The sequence below is a fragment of the Ostrinia furnacalis genome, unplaced genomic scaffold, assembly GCF_004193835.3.
Source record: "Ostrinia furnacalis isolate ACB-3 unplaced genomic scaffold, ASM419383v2 OfSCF1259, whole genome shotgun sequence".
Taxonomy (NCBI): Eukaryota; Metazoa; Arthropoda; class Insecta; order Lepidoptera; family Crambidae; genus Ostrinia; species Ostrinia furnacalis.
The window spans coordinates 277,480-292,442 of NW_021131498.1; the positions used below are offsets into that span (position 1 = coordinate 277,480).

General features: G+C 37.3%; 1 protein-coding gene across 1 annotated transcript in view; it reads right to left on the reverse strand.

The window, feature by feature from the left end:
* Positions 1–632: 632 nt before the first annotated feature.
* Positions 633–14,963, reverse strand: part of LOC114352134 (uncharacterized) — a 40,367-nt gene continuing 26,036 nt past the window's right edge. The window contains exons 2-3 of the mRNA XM_028303606.1: positions 2,716–2,979; positions 633–639 (exon numbers count right to left, since the gene is read on the reverse strand). Of these exons, the coding sequence (XP_028159407.1) occupies positions 633–639; positions 2,716–2,979 (271 nt within the window). The remainder of the gene's footprint in view (positions 640–2,715; positions 2,980–14,963) is intronic.

Here is a 14,963-nt window from a genome sequence, read left to right on the forward strand (position 1 = left end):
GGAATCATGTTGAAGGGTGAGAAAGGAAATTATAACAGCTGCTATTTAGCAACAAATACACATGTGATAAAACATTATGTGCCACTTTACTATTTGTCCCCATTTTGATACTCCACGGCCCACGCCATATGCCAGCGCTGACCTAAATGTTGTCCCAAAACACCAGACATAATAATTGAGAAGGGTACATCATACATCTAGGTACGAGTATACAAACATAGCTTATACACTTAACCCTTTTCATGTCTACGTCAAATTAGGACGTGCCACAGGAACGCACATAAGTGACGTCATTACGGCATAGTTGTCGTCACGGGACCGAATGTCGGTCACACGTCACCGTGACCCGGGAACGCTAATGGCCGACCTTCCTCGTTTTTCATTGAAATATATCTAGGCAATATGCCAGACGCAAAATATACTGGCTGAGACTGGAGAAACATACGAGTACTTTTGTGAATTTTTTCTCCTTTTTATTTTACTTGAGGGACTTAAAGTCTGCCCACTAATATGCCATAATCATCCAGGTAGAGCCATCCTATTAACACTTTATTACAGATAATGCTCGCAAATATTAACGACAACAGTCGCTTCTCAGGGTGTCAGAATATTAAGGCAGAGATTATTAATGTTCATGACCTGTAACAAAGACAAGCCATAATCAACGCACCTTTGACCCTCAAAGGTAGATTAATAATACTTTTACCTACTCATCCGTGTAGTTGTGAAACCCATCAATTCGGCGGTTCGGCGCGACCACGCAAAAGGGACCCGCCCACGGAGCGTGACGGCAGTGAAATCGCTCCACTAGGGCGAAGCAACGCGGTCAGGTATAGGTACTCCATCATGTAAATGACCCCACGGAGTGACATTATACCCGGCAGATATCGCGTGGAATTTGCCAATTACGTCGCCTTTTAGGCACGACAGCACATGATGCTAGCATCTTCTGTAGTTATTTATTCTATTTATCTTCACATAACGCAGATTTTTAAAATCATTTCTTGTTTTTGACAAAAAAGATAATCTTATTAACCGTTAGGAAGAGGCTAATGGATAACGTCTGCTCTAGCGGTTAACTATAAGTTCTATTATTGTGGCTTCAAAATCCGCAATGGCCATATTTTTGTGATAGTGCAAAGTTTTCTTTGTCTAGCTCGAACCCAGAATATTGTAGTAAGACGCATTTTTATCATTCATTCCCATTAAATGTTCTCGTTAACCCCAACACGGTTATTTTCAGTTACGGAAGTAAATCTATGAGTTAAGTTAGTAAATAATTTATTCAAAAATGTCGGTCAGACTCCGCCTCCTCACACGGCGACCCGGTGAACTGTCATGGAAGCTAATTTGCCACTGACCTGAGGATAATGCTTCGACACGGTTCCGAAAAATAGCATGTTTTGGGAACAAAATTATTGCAGATGTACTGCCTACTGAGTACGTCCACTAATATGGTGCTTTGATTAAATTACACAGATTTGTTTACTGCGGAAGGAAAATGTGGCCCAACTCAAATACATTTAAAAACTAATTTCATCTCTTTAAGTACTCGTATTAGCTTTTAACCTGCTGAAATTGATCATGATCAGAGTTACTCCATCCACTGGTCGTCGTGGAAAGCTTTGAGGTAGGCCTTTGTCTAGCAGTGGACGTCATTTGACTCATTTGACTTCGTTCGTTTCGAACGAAACCTCCATTTAACCTGTCTGTTAATCGGTGACGGCAATAAATAGTGAAGCCTGTTTTATAATTGCGACACCTACGATCAAAATTTCCAGCGGATATACCTACTTGAAAATATGAAATCCTCTTTCTTTTTCTTTTTTATGCAATACATCCAAATTAAAAGTTTTTCATATTTCTTAGTCAGTAACATATATTTAAATGGGTATTTTATTACATCACAAGTTCTACTGGCCAGACGAGGATAGACCTCAATTCATTGTCCGGGCACGGCTATAAGGGCCAGAGGGCGTTCAACTCGGATTCAATTAAAGTTGAACGCCCCAATTATCTGATTACGCCTACTCTCCTTACGGTTCACTTCCATCAGCTACCGAACTAAGTAGATTAATATAACTAAGTAATCTATAAACTCAAAATGTCGATGACACTTCGCGTTCCGAGAAAATGTTGGGCTATAAATTCCAATTTCATATTCCTAGAACGTATTTACGGCATCTGAATGCTCTTAAATTGACATTTGCGTATATCTTATAGTAGCTATAAAGTACCGTATTTGCGCTGCCCTTCATTGGAATTTCATAATACGTTTCGGATATTTCTTAAAAGTAGTTGACAATAAATCTATTTTTAGAATGAATATTTAGTAAATAATTAACCTGGAGTTCAAAGCATAATCACTCTACTCGATAGAAAACCAATACAATTTCAAAACGGAATATTTTTTATTCTGTAATTTACATTGAAGTGTAAAAAGGAAATAAATAAAATACGATCGGCTTTGATTTTTAGGAAAAAAAACTAATGAAATTGAGTTCAGGATGATGATGGTGAAATAATGTTCAGGTTTTTGCTTATTTACACTACAGCTTCTACTTTACCATAGAACTGATTTCTAGCTGACACTGGCTGAGTTTATTTATTGACAGTAAATCCACACAGGACTTGCAGCAGTGGGAACAAGAGGGTTGCATTTATCTATTTGATAACACTCTGCTATGAACGAAATTCTAATAATAACAAACTCACCTGTCATGTTGTATAAGCGCTATAGAGCTGGCCACGAGATCTTCAAACTGCTTCTCGCTCGCCGAACTGCCCTGCCTCTTATGATGATGAGGAGTGTTCGCTGCCGACGACACCGGCGTCAGAGACTTCTGGGTCTCCGCACTGAGGGTCTTAGGAGGCAGGTTCTGCGAGGACTTGCTACCGAAGAGCCGCCATGTCACCGTGGGGGTAGACTGGGTGGGCGAGTCTTGGGTCTTCGAGTTACTCTTCCATGGGAACACGCCTCTGTAACAATCGAAAGGTTCGGTGAGAAATTTAAAATGAAAGTAGAAGTCCTAAGCCAGCTTAAGTTCTACAGATGGCCATGGGGATTGGTTTTTATACTGTAGATCAGTCTTTATTTCTAACTCCGACGAAGAGCTACAGACAAAACGAGAGCATTAAGGAGAACATCATAGGATCACAAGATCTTGGATATAGCGTATAAGTCTACATAAGTGTGTTTTTAAGAACTTAATCATGTTCAAATTAACACTTTGTGTATATTTCGAGTGAAATAAACGTATACCCTTCCGCATTGCAATGAACTAGGTTTTATACAGCTCGTTAACTTTAAAATAGAACTTTAACGACCGAGATGAACACAAAAGGTGCCATGAAATTCAAGCCCAACGATTTCCCTTCCCACAAAAGGCTGTTCCACAAAAGCGAGGCAAGAAACTCATTACTGACTAATTGTGAAAACAAGTGTTAATACAGTGCCATAGACGAACAACTGGTGCGGATCGTTGTGGCAACAGACGAATGGATTAGAAACCTAGTGGCACACTTGGGCCCGTAATCGCATGCGATAAGCACACATTGTCGAGCGAGTTGAAAAATCAACGCGATCGATGCGTTTGGTTAAGTTTAGAGATTCGTTCGTTTGTTTCAGCCAAATGACGTCCACTGCTGGACAAAGGCCTCCCCCAAGGATTTCCATAACGACCAGTCCTACGATGCCCGCATCAAAATCAAAAAATCAAAATCAAAAATATTTATTCAGTTTAGACCACAAGTGGCACTTATGAACGTCAATAGAAAATAATAAAAAAAAAAGGTAGCCCTTATGGGGCACTTTACATGTCTCCTTATCTTTTGGGCCCTACCAGCGCTTCGAGACAAACATATGGCAAGTGCTGAGAAGAAACGCCGGAACAAACTCAGTCACCACTTATTGCCAGGAATTATCTAACAGTAAGAATAGTTAAATTTAAGTACATCAAATATGTGCAGACTGAACTGACCACGCATCCTTGTCATCAATATAGTCACGAACCTTGTAGTACCCTTTGGACATAAGGGTATTTTTTATATGTATCTCAAATTTGTTTATTGGCAATTCGACAAGGTTGTGTGGTATTTTGATAAATATGGTAATACATTTCCCCAAGAATGAATTACCTATCCTATGCAACCTAAATGATGGAACAGCAAGTTTATTTTTATGTCTCGTGTTAAATGAGTGGACGTCACTTTTCTTAGTAAATAAATGTATATGTTTACGGACATACATAATGTTATCAAATATGTATTGCGAAGCCACAGTCAATATATTGATTTCTTTAAAAACTTCTCTAAGCGAGTCACGTGGTTTAAGACCGTATATTGCCCGAACAGCTCTTTTCTGTAAAATGAAAATTGATTCTATGTCTGCTGCTGAGCCCCACAGTAAAAGACCATAAGACATAATAATATGAAAATCATCCAGGCTCTTCCCGCGACCTTAACCAGATCGTCGGTCCACCTAGTGGGAAGGCCTGCCCACGCTACATCTTCCGGCCCGTGGTCGCCACTCGAGAACTTTTCTGCCCGAAGGGTATAGTCTCTACAAGCTATGTGTACTTATTAATCTGTTGTGCCGTCGTGGCTGGTAGAGATGCAGATGGTAGGATGCTGGTTGTGCCGTCGTGGCTGGCAGTGTTGATAGAATGCTGGCAGACAATAATCAACCTAATTTGTATAAATAATATCTAAAAGAATGAGAGTTTTAGCAACGCAATAACATGAGATAAACGTTCTCAAATTAAACTTAAAATTCTTTTAAACTTTGAAGGTATGATAATGAATTTATTAATAAGGTATCTGTGGTTTTCCATATATTAACAAATTGAGGAAAATATACGGATGTGTTGATACCTAAACGACAGACCATCATGTAAATAAGGATATCGACGAAATATTATTATAATAGTCAATATGAATCTGATTACAAGACGAAAACAAAATCATACCTCTCGCGCATTTCTTGCTGCCATAGCTAGCACATCAGACTGTTATTGCAAAATCACACTTAATACAACTACATAAGACACCAAGTATTTATCTTGATGATCCGTCAACATATCTTTAAAAACATATTCCAAATACAAAGGTCCAGAGATCGTCGCACGCGCAGACGCCGCGCGCCGCGTCGACCGGAATGTCATTGTGTGATAATAGCGAAGCCAGTGTGGGTGTAGGACTAGTGATAAATTCATACAACGGCAATTTGAGATTTTTTTGTTGCTCTATGAATGTGGTAGCTGCTATTGTAGTGATTATTTGATTGACATTAAGTATCGATTAAATAGATGGATCTGTGTTCATCTTAAAGACGCTTTATCTTTTTATGACAAATGACTGTCGAATAACTAAACTAATATTTAGCTCTAGCTTTAGGACATTTCTAATACGGACGGATTGTATTAGCTTTTATGAAGACCCTTATAAAAATCCCTCTGGATTCCAGATACTGTCCAGTTTCAAAGATTGTAAAGTTTTGAACATATATAAATGTAATTTCGGGGCCTTTTTAAGACGAGGGTGAACAGGCATTTACAGGGCAGATATGTATCATCCTAATCTGCATCCCACTGAACATCAGGCGCGATTGTGGTCAAATAATTACCTTGTTATACATAAAAAAAATGTTATTACCTACTATCTTATTTTATTTTTAACGTAGATATCTTTATATCCCGTAATCGGGGGCAAAGTTAAATCTTTCCACAAGAGCATAAATTCCGACTCTATCATGCAGGCCTGAATCGTAAAAAACTAATCAACAACATCGTAGTGAACGATACAAACTAGTTGATGGTGTTATGTTATTTATACGTCTACAACATCACATCAAGTACAAAAATAGCACCTTATTTAGTTGTGAATAAGTGCTATTTTACTAGATAAATGTATAGTCCGATATGCACTGTACGTCGCTGGAACACGTTCCGGGGAAAACCAGAACCGGTCCGGTTCGGAATCACGATTTATTTACAAACACGACCACTTGCACCGCGATGCGATGACACGGGCTCGGTCAATACAAAATGGTTGTGTTAGTGAAACTGATGGTGGATCAAATCAAATAGTTTATTCAAAACATAGGCTCTTTCCAGGCGCTTATACACGTCCCAAATATAGCTTGCCCTACCACCACTTTGGGACAATATTATGGGCTGGTGCTGAGAAGAAATGTCGGAAGAAACTCAGTCACCTTTGTCGATTATTCTAAACGTAAGGGGCCGTCCATAAATTACGTCATCGATTTTTTCAGATTTTAGACCCCCCCCCTACAATCATCCACCCCCCCCCCCCTATCTATCATTTACCGTCATCCGCAGACCAACCCCCCCCCCCCTAATTTAGAATGACGTAATATATGGACGGCCCCTAACAATAAATTACTACTTAAGGTGTTTCAAGTAGGCCCATCACAAGTTTCGTGACCCAGATCTCTTCTTTTATAAAAAAATACCTAGTAAGATTTTAAGATTTTATAACTAAGAGATTCACAGACGTAAAATATGGTAGAGATTCAAAAACCTAAGCACGTCGAGTAGGTACAGATTAAGCAAACAGCATTGTGGTACCTAAAATAAATTGAAATGAGGAATAAGGAATTATGTTAATCTGTAGTAAGTTTTTTGAACCAGGATATACTCGTATAAAATTAAATACTTAAACAGCGACAATAAACTTTGTATCCGACTTCCTTCTGGAGATAATATGGAAAAAACGTGACAATATATTTTGTTCGCGTTATCAATGACTAATTGAAGGATTCTCTATAACTCTATGTCATCACTTCCCAGCACAAGGGATAACTCTACCAAAATGCCTATAAGTTAAACATAACTGTGGAATAAAACCGAATACCTACGCAGAACAATAAACCGCAAATAGAATAATTTATTTATAATGCCAAATCGTGACTGACAAACCACATAAGTTATTAATATTCACTTCGTAATCGAATCGCATTGCTTGTTCTGTTTCGTACTCGAAGGAAATGAAACCATTAATAATTCACAAAAAACCGGACCGATAAAATATTCAAGACATGTATCAAAATATACAGTCATGCTATATTTGTGTGCCCTTGGGGTGTTTGCGTTGTACCTGTATGTAGTCTGCAATCACGTTCCAAAACAGATATTGGTTTGTTTAACATAAATAACTTGGCAAAATGCATGCTAAAAGGAATTTCCAATTAACATACTTGGAAAATTGCATAGTTTGAGGAATTACATACGATATGTAATTAATAAGTATGTGTTGGAATAAATGATTGTGTTCATTGATAGGAGTGATTCAATTCTCAATAGTCACTCGTATTCTCAAAGGATCCCCTAAACTCGATTTAAACTCAAGCAATAGATTCGAGCTTGTTTCAATTTCAGAGCAATCACAGGCTTTAATATAATTTTGTAGATTTACACTTAAAGGCCGGCCGTTTAATAATACGGCCCATAAAATCTCAAGAACTTTATGGTTAAGATATTAAGCCTATGCTACAATCCTAAAACAAACGTTTGTTTTTAGTTCTACCATTTCGCTTCTAATGCTGTTTTTGTTCGGTTATTAATAGCTGTTCTAATTAATTAATAAGTGAAAGTAAATTAAGCAGGCATTGTCCACTATTGTCCACCACATCATTTAACTGTCTTAAAAAAGCGAAAGCTGACACTTGTTCCGATCAATTAAGTAATAACATTACGGTTAATATACGAAACAGTTACGAACTTATAAACACATTCTTACTAATGATAATGAAAATGTTATAGTCACTAAAAGAAAGAATAACCGTAAAGTATTAGAACATAACAAAGCCGACAGAAATAGAATGCTTGCATAGGTTGTTATTCTGTCTGTCAGACGTCTTCGTTTAACATCGCACATGGGAAACGTTCCACGTGTTAAATGAGGACAGACTAGAAAAGTATTTATGTATAGGGACTCATGGAACTCCGTAATTGAATAGCATTGATATTGAAAAAGAATTGAAAGAAACAATAAAATTTTCGTTACAAATTAAACGCAATTCAAACCAAAAGATAGAGACTCAATCATAAGATAATGTAGAGATATCTAAACATTATACCTAACCAAAAAGGAGGGTCGAAAATGATATTTCATCATTTCAGCCTTAGGACGTCCACTGCTGAACATAGGCCTCCCCTGAGGCCTCCCCCAATGCTTTCCATGTTGATCGATTGGTAGCGGTCTGCGTCCAGCGCTTCCCTGCTACCTTTACGATGTCGTCGGTCCACCTTGTAGGTGCGTCCCACGCTGCGTTTTCCGGTACGCGCCCTCCATTCCAGAACCTTTCTGCCCCATCGGCCGTCAGTTCTGCGTACTATGTGCCCTGCCCATTGCCACTTCAGCTTGCTTATCCGTCGGGCTATGTCAGCGACTTTGGTTCGTTTACGGATCTCCTCATTTCTGATTCGATCTCGCAAGGAAACACCAAGCATAGCCCTCTCCATAGCACGCTGTGCAACTTTGAGCTTCTCTATAAGGCCCATAGTGAGAGGCCACGTTTCCGAGCCAATAAATTTAATACACAATAAACGAAACAAGATAATATTACACTTTGCTGATAAACACATAACTGAAACAGAGCATCACTTACGGTTCTTACGAATAAAGAATACAAATGTGTGTAATGTTATGCCATAAAGAACTCTTCTCGGACAACAAAACAAAGAAATTAGTTTTGTATTGAGACTCAGAATAAGCGATGACGTGATGGTTCGATGCCTTTAATACATTATTGAATCGCCCTTTCTTCAGGACCATTTAGCTGGGCCGAGCTGAAAGTTAATTCTTCCCATTCAAGTCGGTAAAAAGCATATTAAGCAATTTGTAAGATTCATCATTTTCTACACAGGCTCAGAGATGATACTTAACTATTACTTATTAAAGCTGAGTAAAAAATTCTTACTTTAACAAACGTCAAAAAACTGTCAAACTCCATACAAAAAGCACCGGTTATCGTCATAGTTACCGTTAAAGTTAGGTGGTGCAACTCTGCCTAAGTTTTCTCAAAAAGTAGTGGAGATTTATGCAATAAGCAGTAAGCTACTTCAGCTTAGGAAATTAATGATTATTGCATAAAAATGTTTCAACTTACCTACTTAAATTTACATAATTATGATACAATATTTTAAGCAACTATCATGGTAAATAAAAAGCAGTCTCATTTGAGAAACATAGAAGTAAGAAATCATGTTCAAGATATATTTATTTGGCAATAATAGAAAAGAGGGTGAGTGTTACAGCGAATATGACATTTCAATGGAACCACCAACCCCGGGACTACAGAGAAAAGAACTACGATCAATACGTGAAGTAGGGTAGACGGTTAATCTTTGTTATCGTAATGTACTGGGAATACATTAGGGAAAGATACTCGTATTTATTCTACTGCTACAAAACAATGAAGACAACAGTTTATCACTGAGAGCAATCTCTTTGGCTGTAAATGTAAGGAAAGTGAAGAAAATGTTATAATTGCAATTACAAGCGTAATTAACTTTATTTGCGAAACCATTAATAAATACGTATCAACTTTCAGCGGTGAATTAATAGCAGAAAATTTACTGCCGGTGGTGTTAGTTTCCTTAGGACTTCGAATAGTTGATAGCCACAGTAAAATTTCTCATGCGACTGCATTCTGATAGGATTATGGATGCCTTTCTACTTCTTACCTTGTTTATTTTCAAATAAGGTAAAGTAGAAAGCACGAGAACCATCCATTGCTACAAAACAATAGTGTTATTAACAAGCAAGAGTGCTAAACTGCGACAAGCTTACATTGTTAATGCAACATTAAAGACAATGTTCCGTTTCCCTATTAGGGCAGTTAAACTCCCATACAGCCTGCAAAAAGTCGCGGGGAATGCGCGTGCGACGCACTGTGGGCTGAATACAGTCTTTTATAGACATGCTATTTTTAATATCAAAAGTGTTGACTTTTGAAGACCCAAAGATTATTTTACAGAATTTTAACAGATGTTAAGTTTAACACCTCAGTATCTTATTAGGTCATCTCTGTATCATGATTTCAGCCACAAGAGATATTTTACTTGATCACAAGAATAATTAGATTTTTTAGCTGTAGCAAGGACAACTTGTGCAGAAGGAGGCCAAAAGATCCTAGAAACTTTTCAAGAAGGTGTTTGGATGTAGGCCTCCACCACCAACTTACTGAAAATCATTAGGTAAGGCTTATCTTCAGCAGTGGACGTCTTGTAGCTGAAATGATGACGATGACTGCATAAGATCTATAGAGTTACGACACTGTGCCTGTGTCAAATTCTGTATCATAATAATCTATACTTCTATACTAATGTTATAAATGCGAAAGTAACTCTGTCTGTCTGTCTGTTTCGCTTTCACGCCTAAACCACTGACGGATTTTGATAAAATTTGGCATAGATATAGTTTGAGTCCCGGGAAAGGATATAGGATAGTTTTTATCCCGGTTTTTGAAACAGGGACGCCGCGATAAAGATTTTCTGTGTCAGACAAAATTCAACGCGGGCGAAGCCGAGGGCGGAAAGCTAGTGGAACAATATTTAGTACGTATTTGATTGCCTGAAGCATATTCAAGCATAAAAGTCAACTATTTCGAGATTAAAACCTCATGTCTATAAAAGACGGTATCCAGCGCACCGTGCGCCGGCGCATGGTACGCGTTGGTACGCGGCCTGCGCGCATGCGGTGTAAACAGACGCGTCTAATGGCGTCACCGTGTGCATTAATCAACTTTGAATTTTTGCATGCAGATTTTTAGTTATTAGTTTCCTTATACTGCTGCCTAATTCATAAGTAAGAAGACTCATGAGTGGATTATTTCTTAAGCTTTTCTTAATTCATAATTACAACTTAAAAGTAGATTGTTATTGTGGTAGAGTTTGCGTAAAATGTTACTTGATTAATCAACAAATCAATATCCTTTTTAGATTTTTAAACCAAATAATAAACTATTGGAAAGAATCCCAAAATCCCTTTACCAACGAAAAGGTTTTGAAATAAAGGAATTTTATTAATTGAAATATTTTCTGACGCTGTTGTGGCAAAAATACAAAGATTTCAGTTAATTAGTATAATTTGTTACAGTACAGATATTTTCTAACATAAATTATACCATTTACATTACATTTCTTATTTAAAAACAGTAATATTTACAACCTAAAGCGACGTCATTTGACTAGTCACTTTATCTAACCGAACTCTAATAACACAGTATTTAATAACCTGTACGTTCTCACGAGATGTTCCTGCCTACACAAGACCAGTAATTATTTAAGCCAGCGCGATTGTTTGGAGGCTTTATCTATATCTCTGTTTGAATTAACTTATAAGCTATGCATTAATGTCCCTACCTGTTGTTAATTTGCAGGTAATTAATAATCATTAAAATAACTTCAAACAATACAAGTTTTTGTTAATGTGAACACAAGTTGTAATTTTTAAATTTTATCATGATTAACTTTTAGTAACGCCCTTGTAGACCTTCGTTCCTCTTAGAAGTTGATGACTTGAGCGTGGCATGGCGTAGCGCAAGGGTGGCCAACTTGATTAGACATAAGATCTAATGTTTACTAACGAAACCCAGGGCGACCTACCACTTACATACTTCTTGAAATCTTAAATGAAACAGCATACGTAGTTTAGTACACAATCATGTAGTATTTTTTGCCTTGCCACGTCGACTGGACTAATAGTCGCGATCACCGGTCGATCGCGACCGACCGGTTGGCCACCCCTGGCCTAGAGGAACTTCATGATACATTGGCACTTCGATTTTTATAAACGCCCTTTGATGGACTGTTATTCACTGCTACTTCATTTTCAGGGTTTTCCGTTGGTCGATATTCGTTTAACAATTTGTCAGATGGGCTATTAACTAGAGATGAAACGGATAGTTGTTTGGCCGGATACCGGATATCCGGCGAGCTGCTTGGCCGGATAGCCGGATATCCGGCGGCCGGATAGTTGACCCATTGTCTTGTTGCATGTCGGGACGAGTTTAGCGCCGCACAGGTGCTTCGAACGCGATCAGTGGGTCTAGTAGACTAGATAAGTCACACTTTTCGAAAATCGAATTCGTCCGAATAGCGAATGTCAGATTTTGCCACTTGTCTAAAGGGCAGATCAATTCGGGCGATTTCGGTTGCCATCGTGAGTGTGTGATTGAATAGCGAAAATTAAATTATAGCCCGACCAGGAACATAAAAACCCTCGCCATGTTGCGGAAAACTAATGGTACTAATTTCTTTTAATGGCAACAGTAACTGAAAACTTCATTGACATGTCACCTTGCATGTCAGTCTATTGCTGTCAAAGTGTAAACAAACTTTATTTTAAATGTGCGTAATTGATTTAGTGAATTAAATTGCTAAAATCTTTTTATAGTCGTGAAAGAAAAGTAGTTCGCAATGTGATAAAGTATTTGTCGAAGAGAAATACTAAGGGTTCGGACAATATTTTCATTGAATAATGTTTCCGACGAAGGTTGTCAAATTGATTGACATGTTTATCGTATAGTACAGTCCACTATGAAAATTAGCTGTGGTTTGTTTCAACTACCTATTTTAAAGTTTTTTGTCACTTTCTAAGTGTTGAATTTTACGGAATTGGGAAAGAAGTACCGAGTTTGAAGCGTTCATGAGCAGACATTGCAGTTGAATATTCAAGTTCTGAATTTGATTATTGATGAATAATAAAATAAATCCTACTAGCTCGATTGATGGTTTCATTTAATTTATTAAAACCAGGTTACCTATAATAATATTTTTTCGTTAATTTATGAAAATAACAAATTAGCCCGTAATCCTGAATCCTGATACATAAAGTTAGCCTATTAATTTAACACAGGTACGACTGTACTCAGTGTTGCACTATCAAATGCAATTGATGCGCCACTATGCCAGGGTTTTTATGTTCCTGGTCAGGCTATAGTTTACTTACTGTGTAATCTGACTGAACTGCATCATGTCATCAGACCATCAGTGAAAAAAGATCTCCTAATTTATTTGGCGATATTTCGACATGAAAAAGAAATTAGTTTTTTTAGGCCTTAAAATGGCTTTTTTGTAACTTTTTGGACTTTAAAAACCGGCCAAGTGCGTGTCGGATTCACGCACAAAGGGTTCCGTACTATTGATTTCTGAATTTATTTTTTTTTAATTTAAGTTATTTGTATGAAAGATTACCCGGTAATAAGCGGTTTACGATTTATGAGGTATTATAAAAAAACTACTTAATAGATCTCGTTCAAAACAATTTTCGTTGGTAGTTTTTATAGTAATGTACAAACATCATATGTTTTTTTAGATTTTTCATTTTCTTATTTTAGAAGTTAGTGGGGGGGACCAACTTTTTTCCACTTTGGAAACGTCTGTCACGAAAAATATTCGGTTTAGAAAAAAAAATATTACACACATGTGTTTGATGAAAATAAATTTTTGAGTTCTAAGTTGTTGTTGTTTCAGCCAAATGACGTCCACGCAATGAGTTCTAAGTATGGGGAGATAATATTGGGATATTTTTTTTTATTTTTGCATCAAAATCTTAATGCGGTTCACAGAATACATCTACCTACCAAGTTTCAACAGTATAGCTCTTATAGTTTCGGAAAAAAAATGGCTGTGACATACGGACTGACAGACAGACAGACATGACGAAACTATAAGGGTTCCGTTCTTTGCCATTTGGCTACGGAACCCTAATAAAAAACGCCATTATTATAAGCCCTTTTATTGATATTTAACTCAAAGATTAATGTATTTCATTTTATTATAGAAAATTTTCGTAGTTTTTTACTATCCGGTATCCGACCGGATAGTGAGCTACTATCCGGTATCCGGCCGGATAGTAAATTTAGGCCGGATATCCGGCCGGATAGTTGCCGGATATCCGTTTCATCTCTACTATTAACTTATTATTAACTATTGATCATTGTAGTACTAATCGAATGACCCATTTTCTGACTGAATCGAAATGGTGCAACCAGAAACTTGTAAAGCTCTACCATCGCCTTTATACTAATTCAATGGACTTTCTAGAAACGGCAAGTGTAAGTCGGCATGTCCTTATTGTTACCGCAATCATAACCACATGTATAGTATGCTAAAACAATAAAAAATACAACAATATCACCACGTAACGCAAGTGCGCCTACAACCTACATTATTATGGCGAACACGTTGCGTACACTCCGCCAGGTAAATATGTAACCAGTTATGCCGGTGACGCGTCTGAACAAATTATACCATTTGCATTACCATTGTAAACAATGGAATACAATGTGTGTGGTAAAAATTTGAGCAATTTAAATCTGTTGCGAAACGTTTTCATGTTACTTTTACCAATCTACCAACAAGACCCCATGGAAACTTTCATTCATCAAATTGCTAGCTTCCGTCCGCAGTTTCACTTGCTATATTAACTTCGGTGTAGCCAGCGATGGAAAACAATATTTTGTTACCATTATGAATTTTTATATATCTACAGAAGTTATTTTTCCATCTGTATTTCTATGAAAAAAACATAAGAAACTAGTGAGCAGACTGAATTTCTTTAGAATTTATATTTTGTAGAGCCAAATTAAATATTTGATGATGTTCTAAAATAGAGCAGTTCGCATTAAATAGACGTTGAAAAACACTATGCTAACATTGAACGCAAATAAATATCTGGAAGAGCAGACGCCCAAATGAACTCCCATTTTCTCCTTCAATATTTACTGGAAAACGGATATTAAATTAAGTTGTTTACATCTCCATCGGCTCCGAGCGGCAAAATTGACCTAAATCAGTACAAACGCGATTGCGAGCGAATCAGATGCCTTGAGAAATAAGCGCCCGTTCGTGAGCTGGAAATCGTTTTCGCCAGACTATAATTACCCATAAATCGAAACATTAAAACTATTCGCAACTTCAATTTGGAAACTTCAG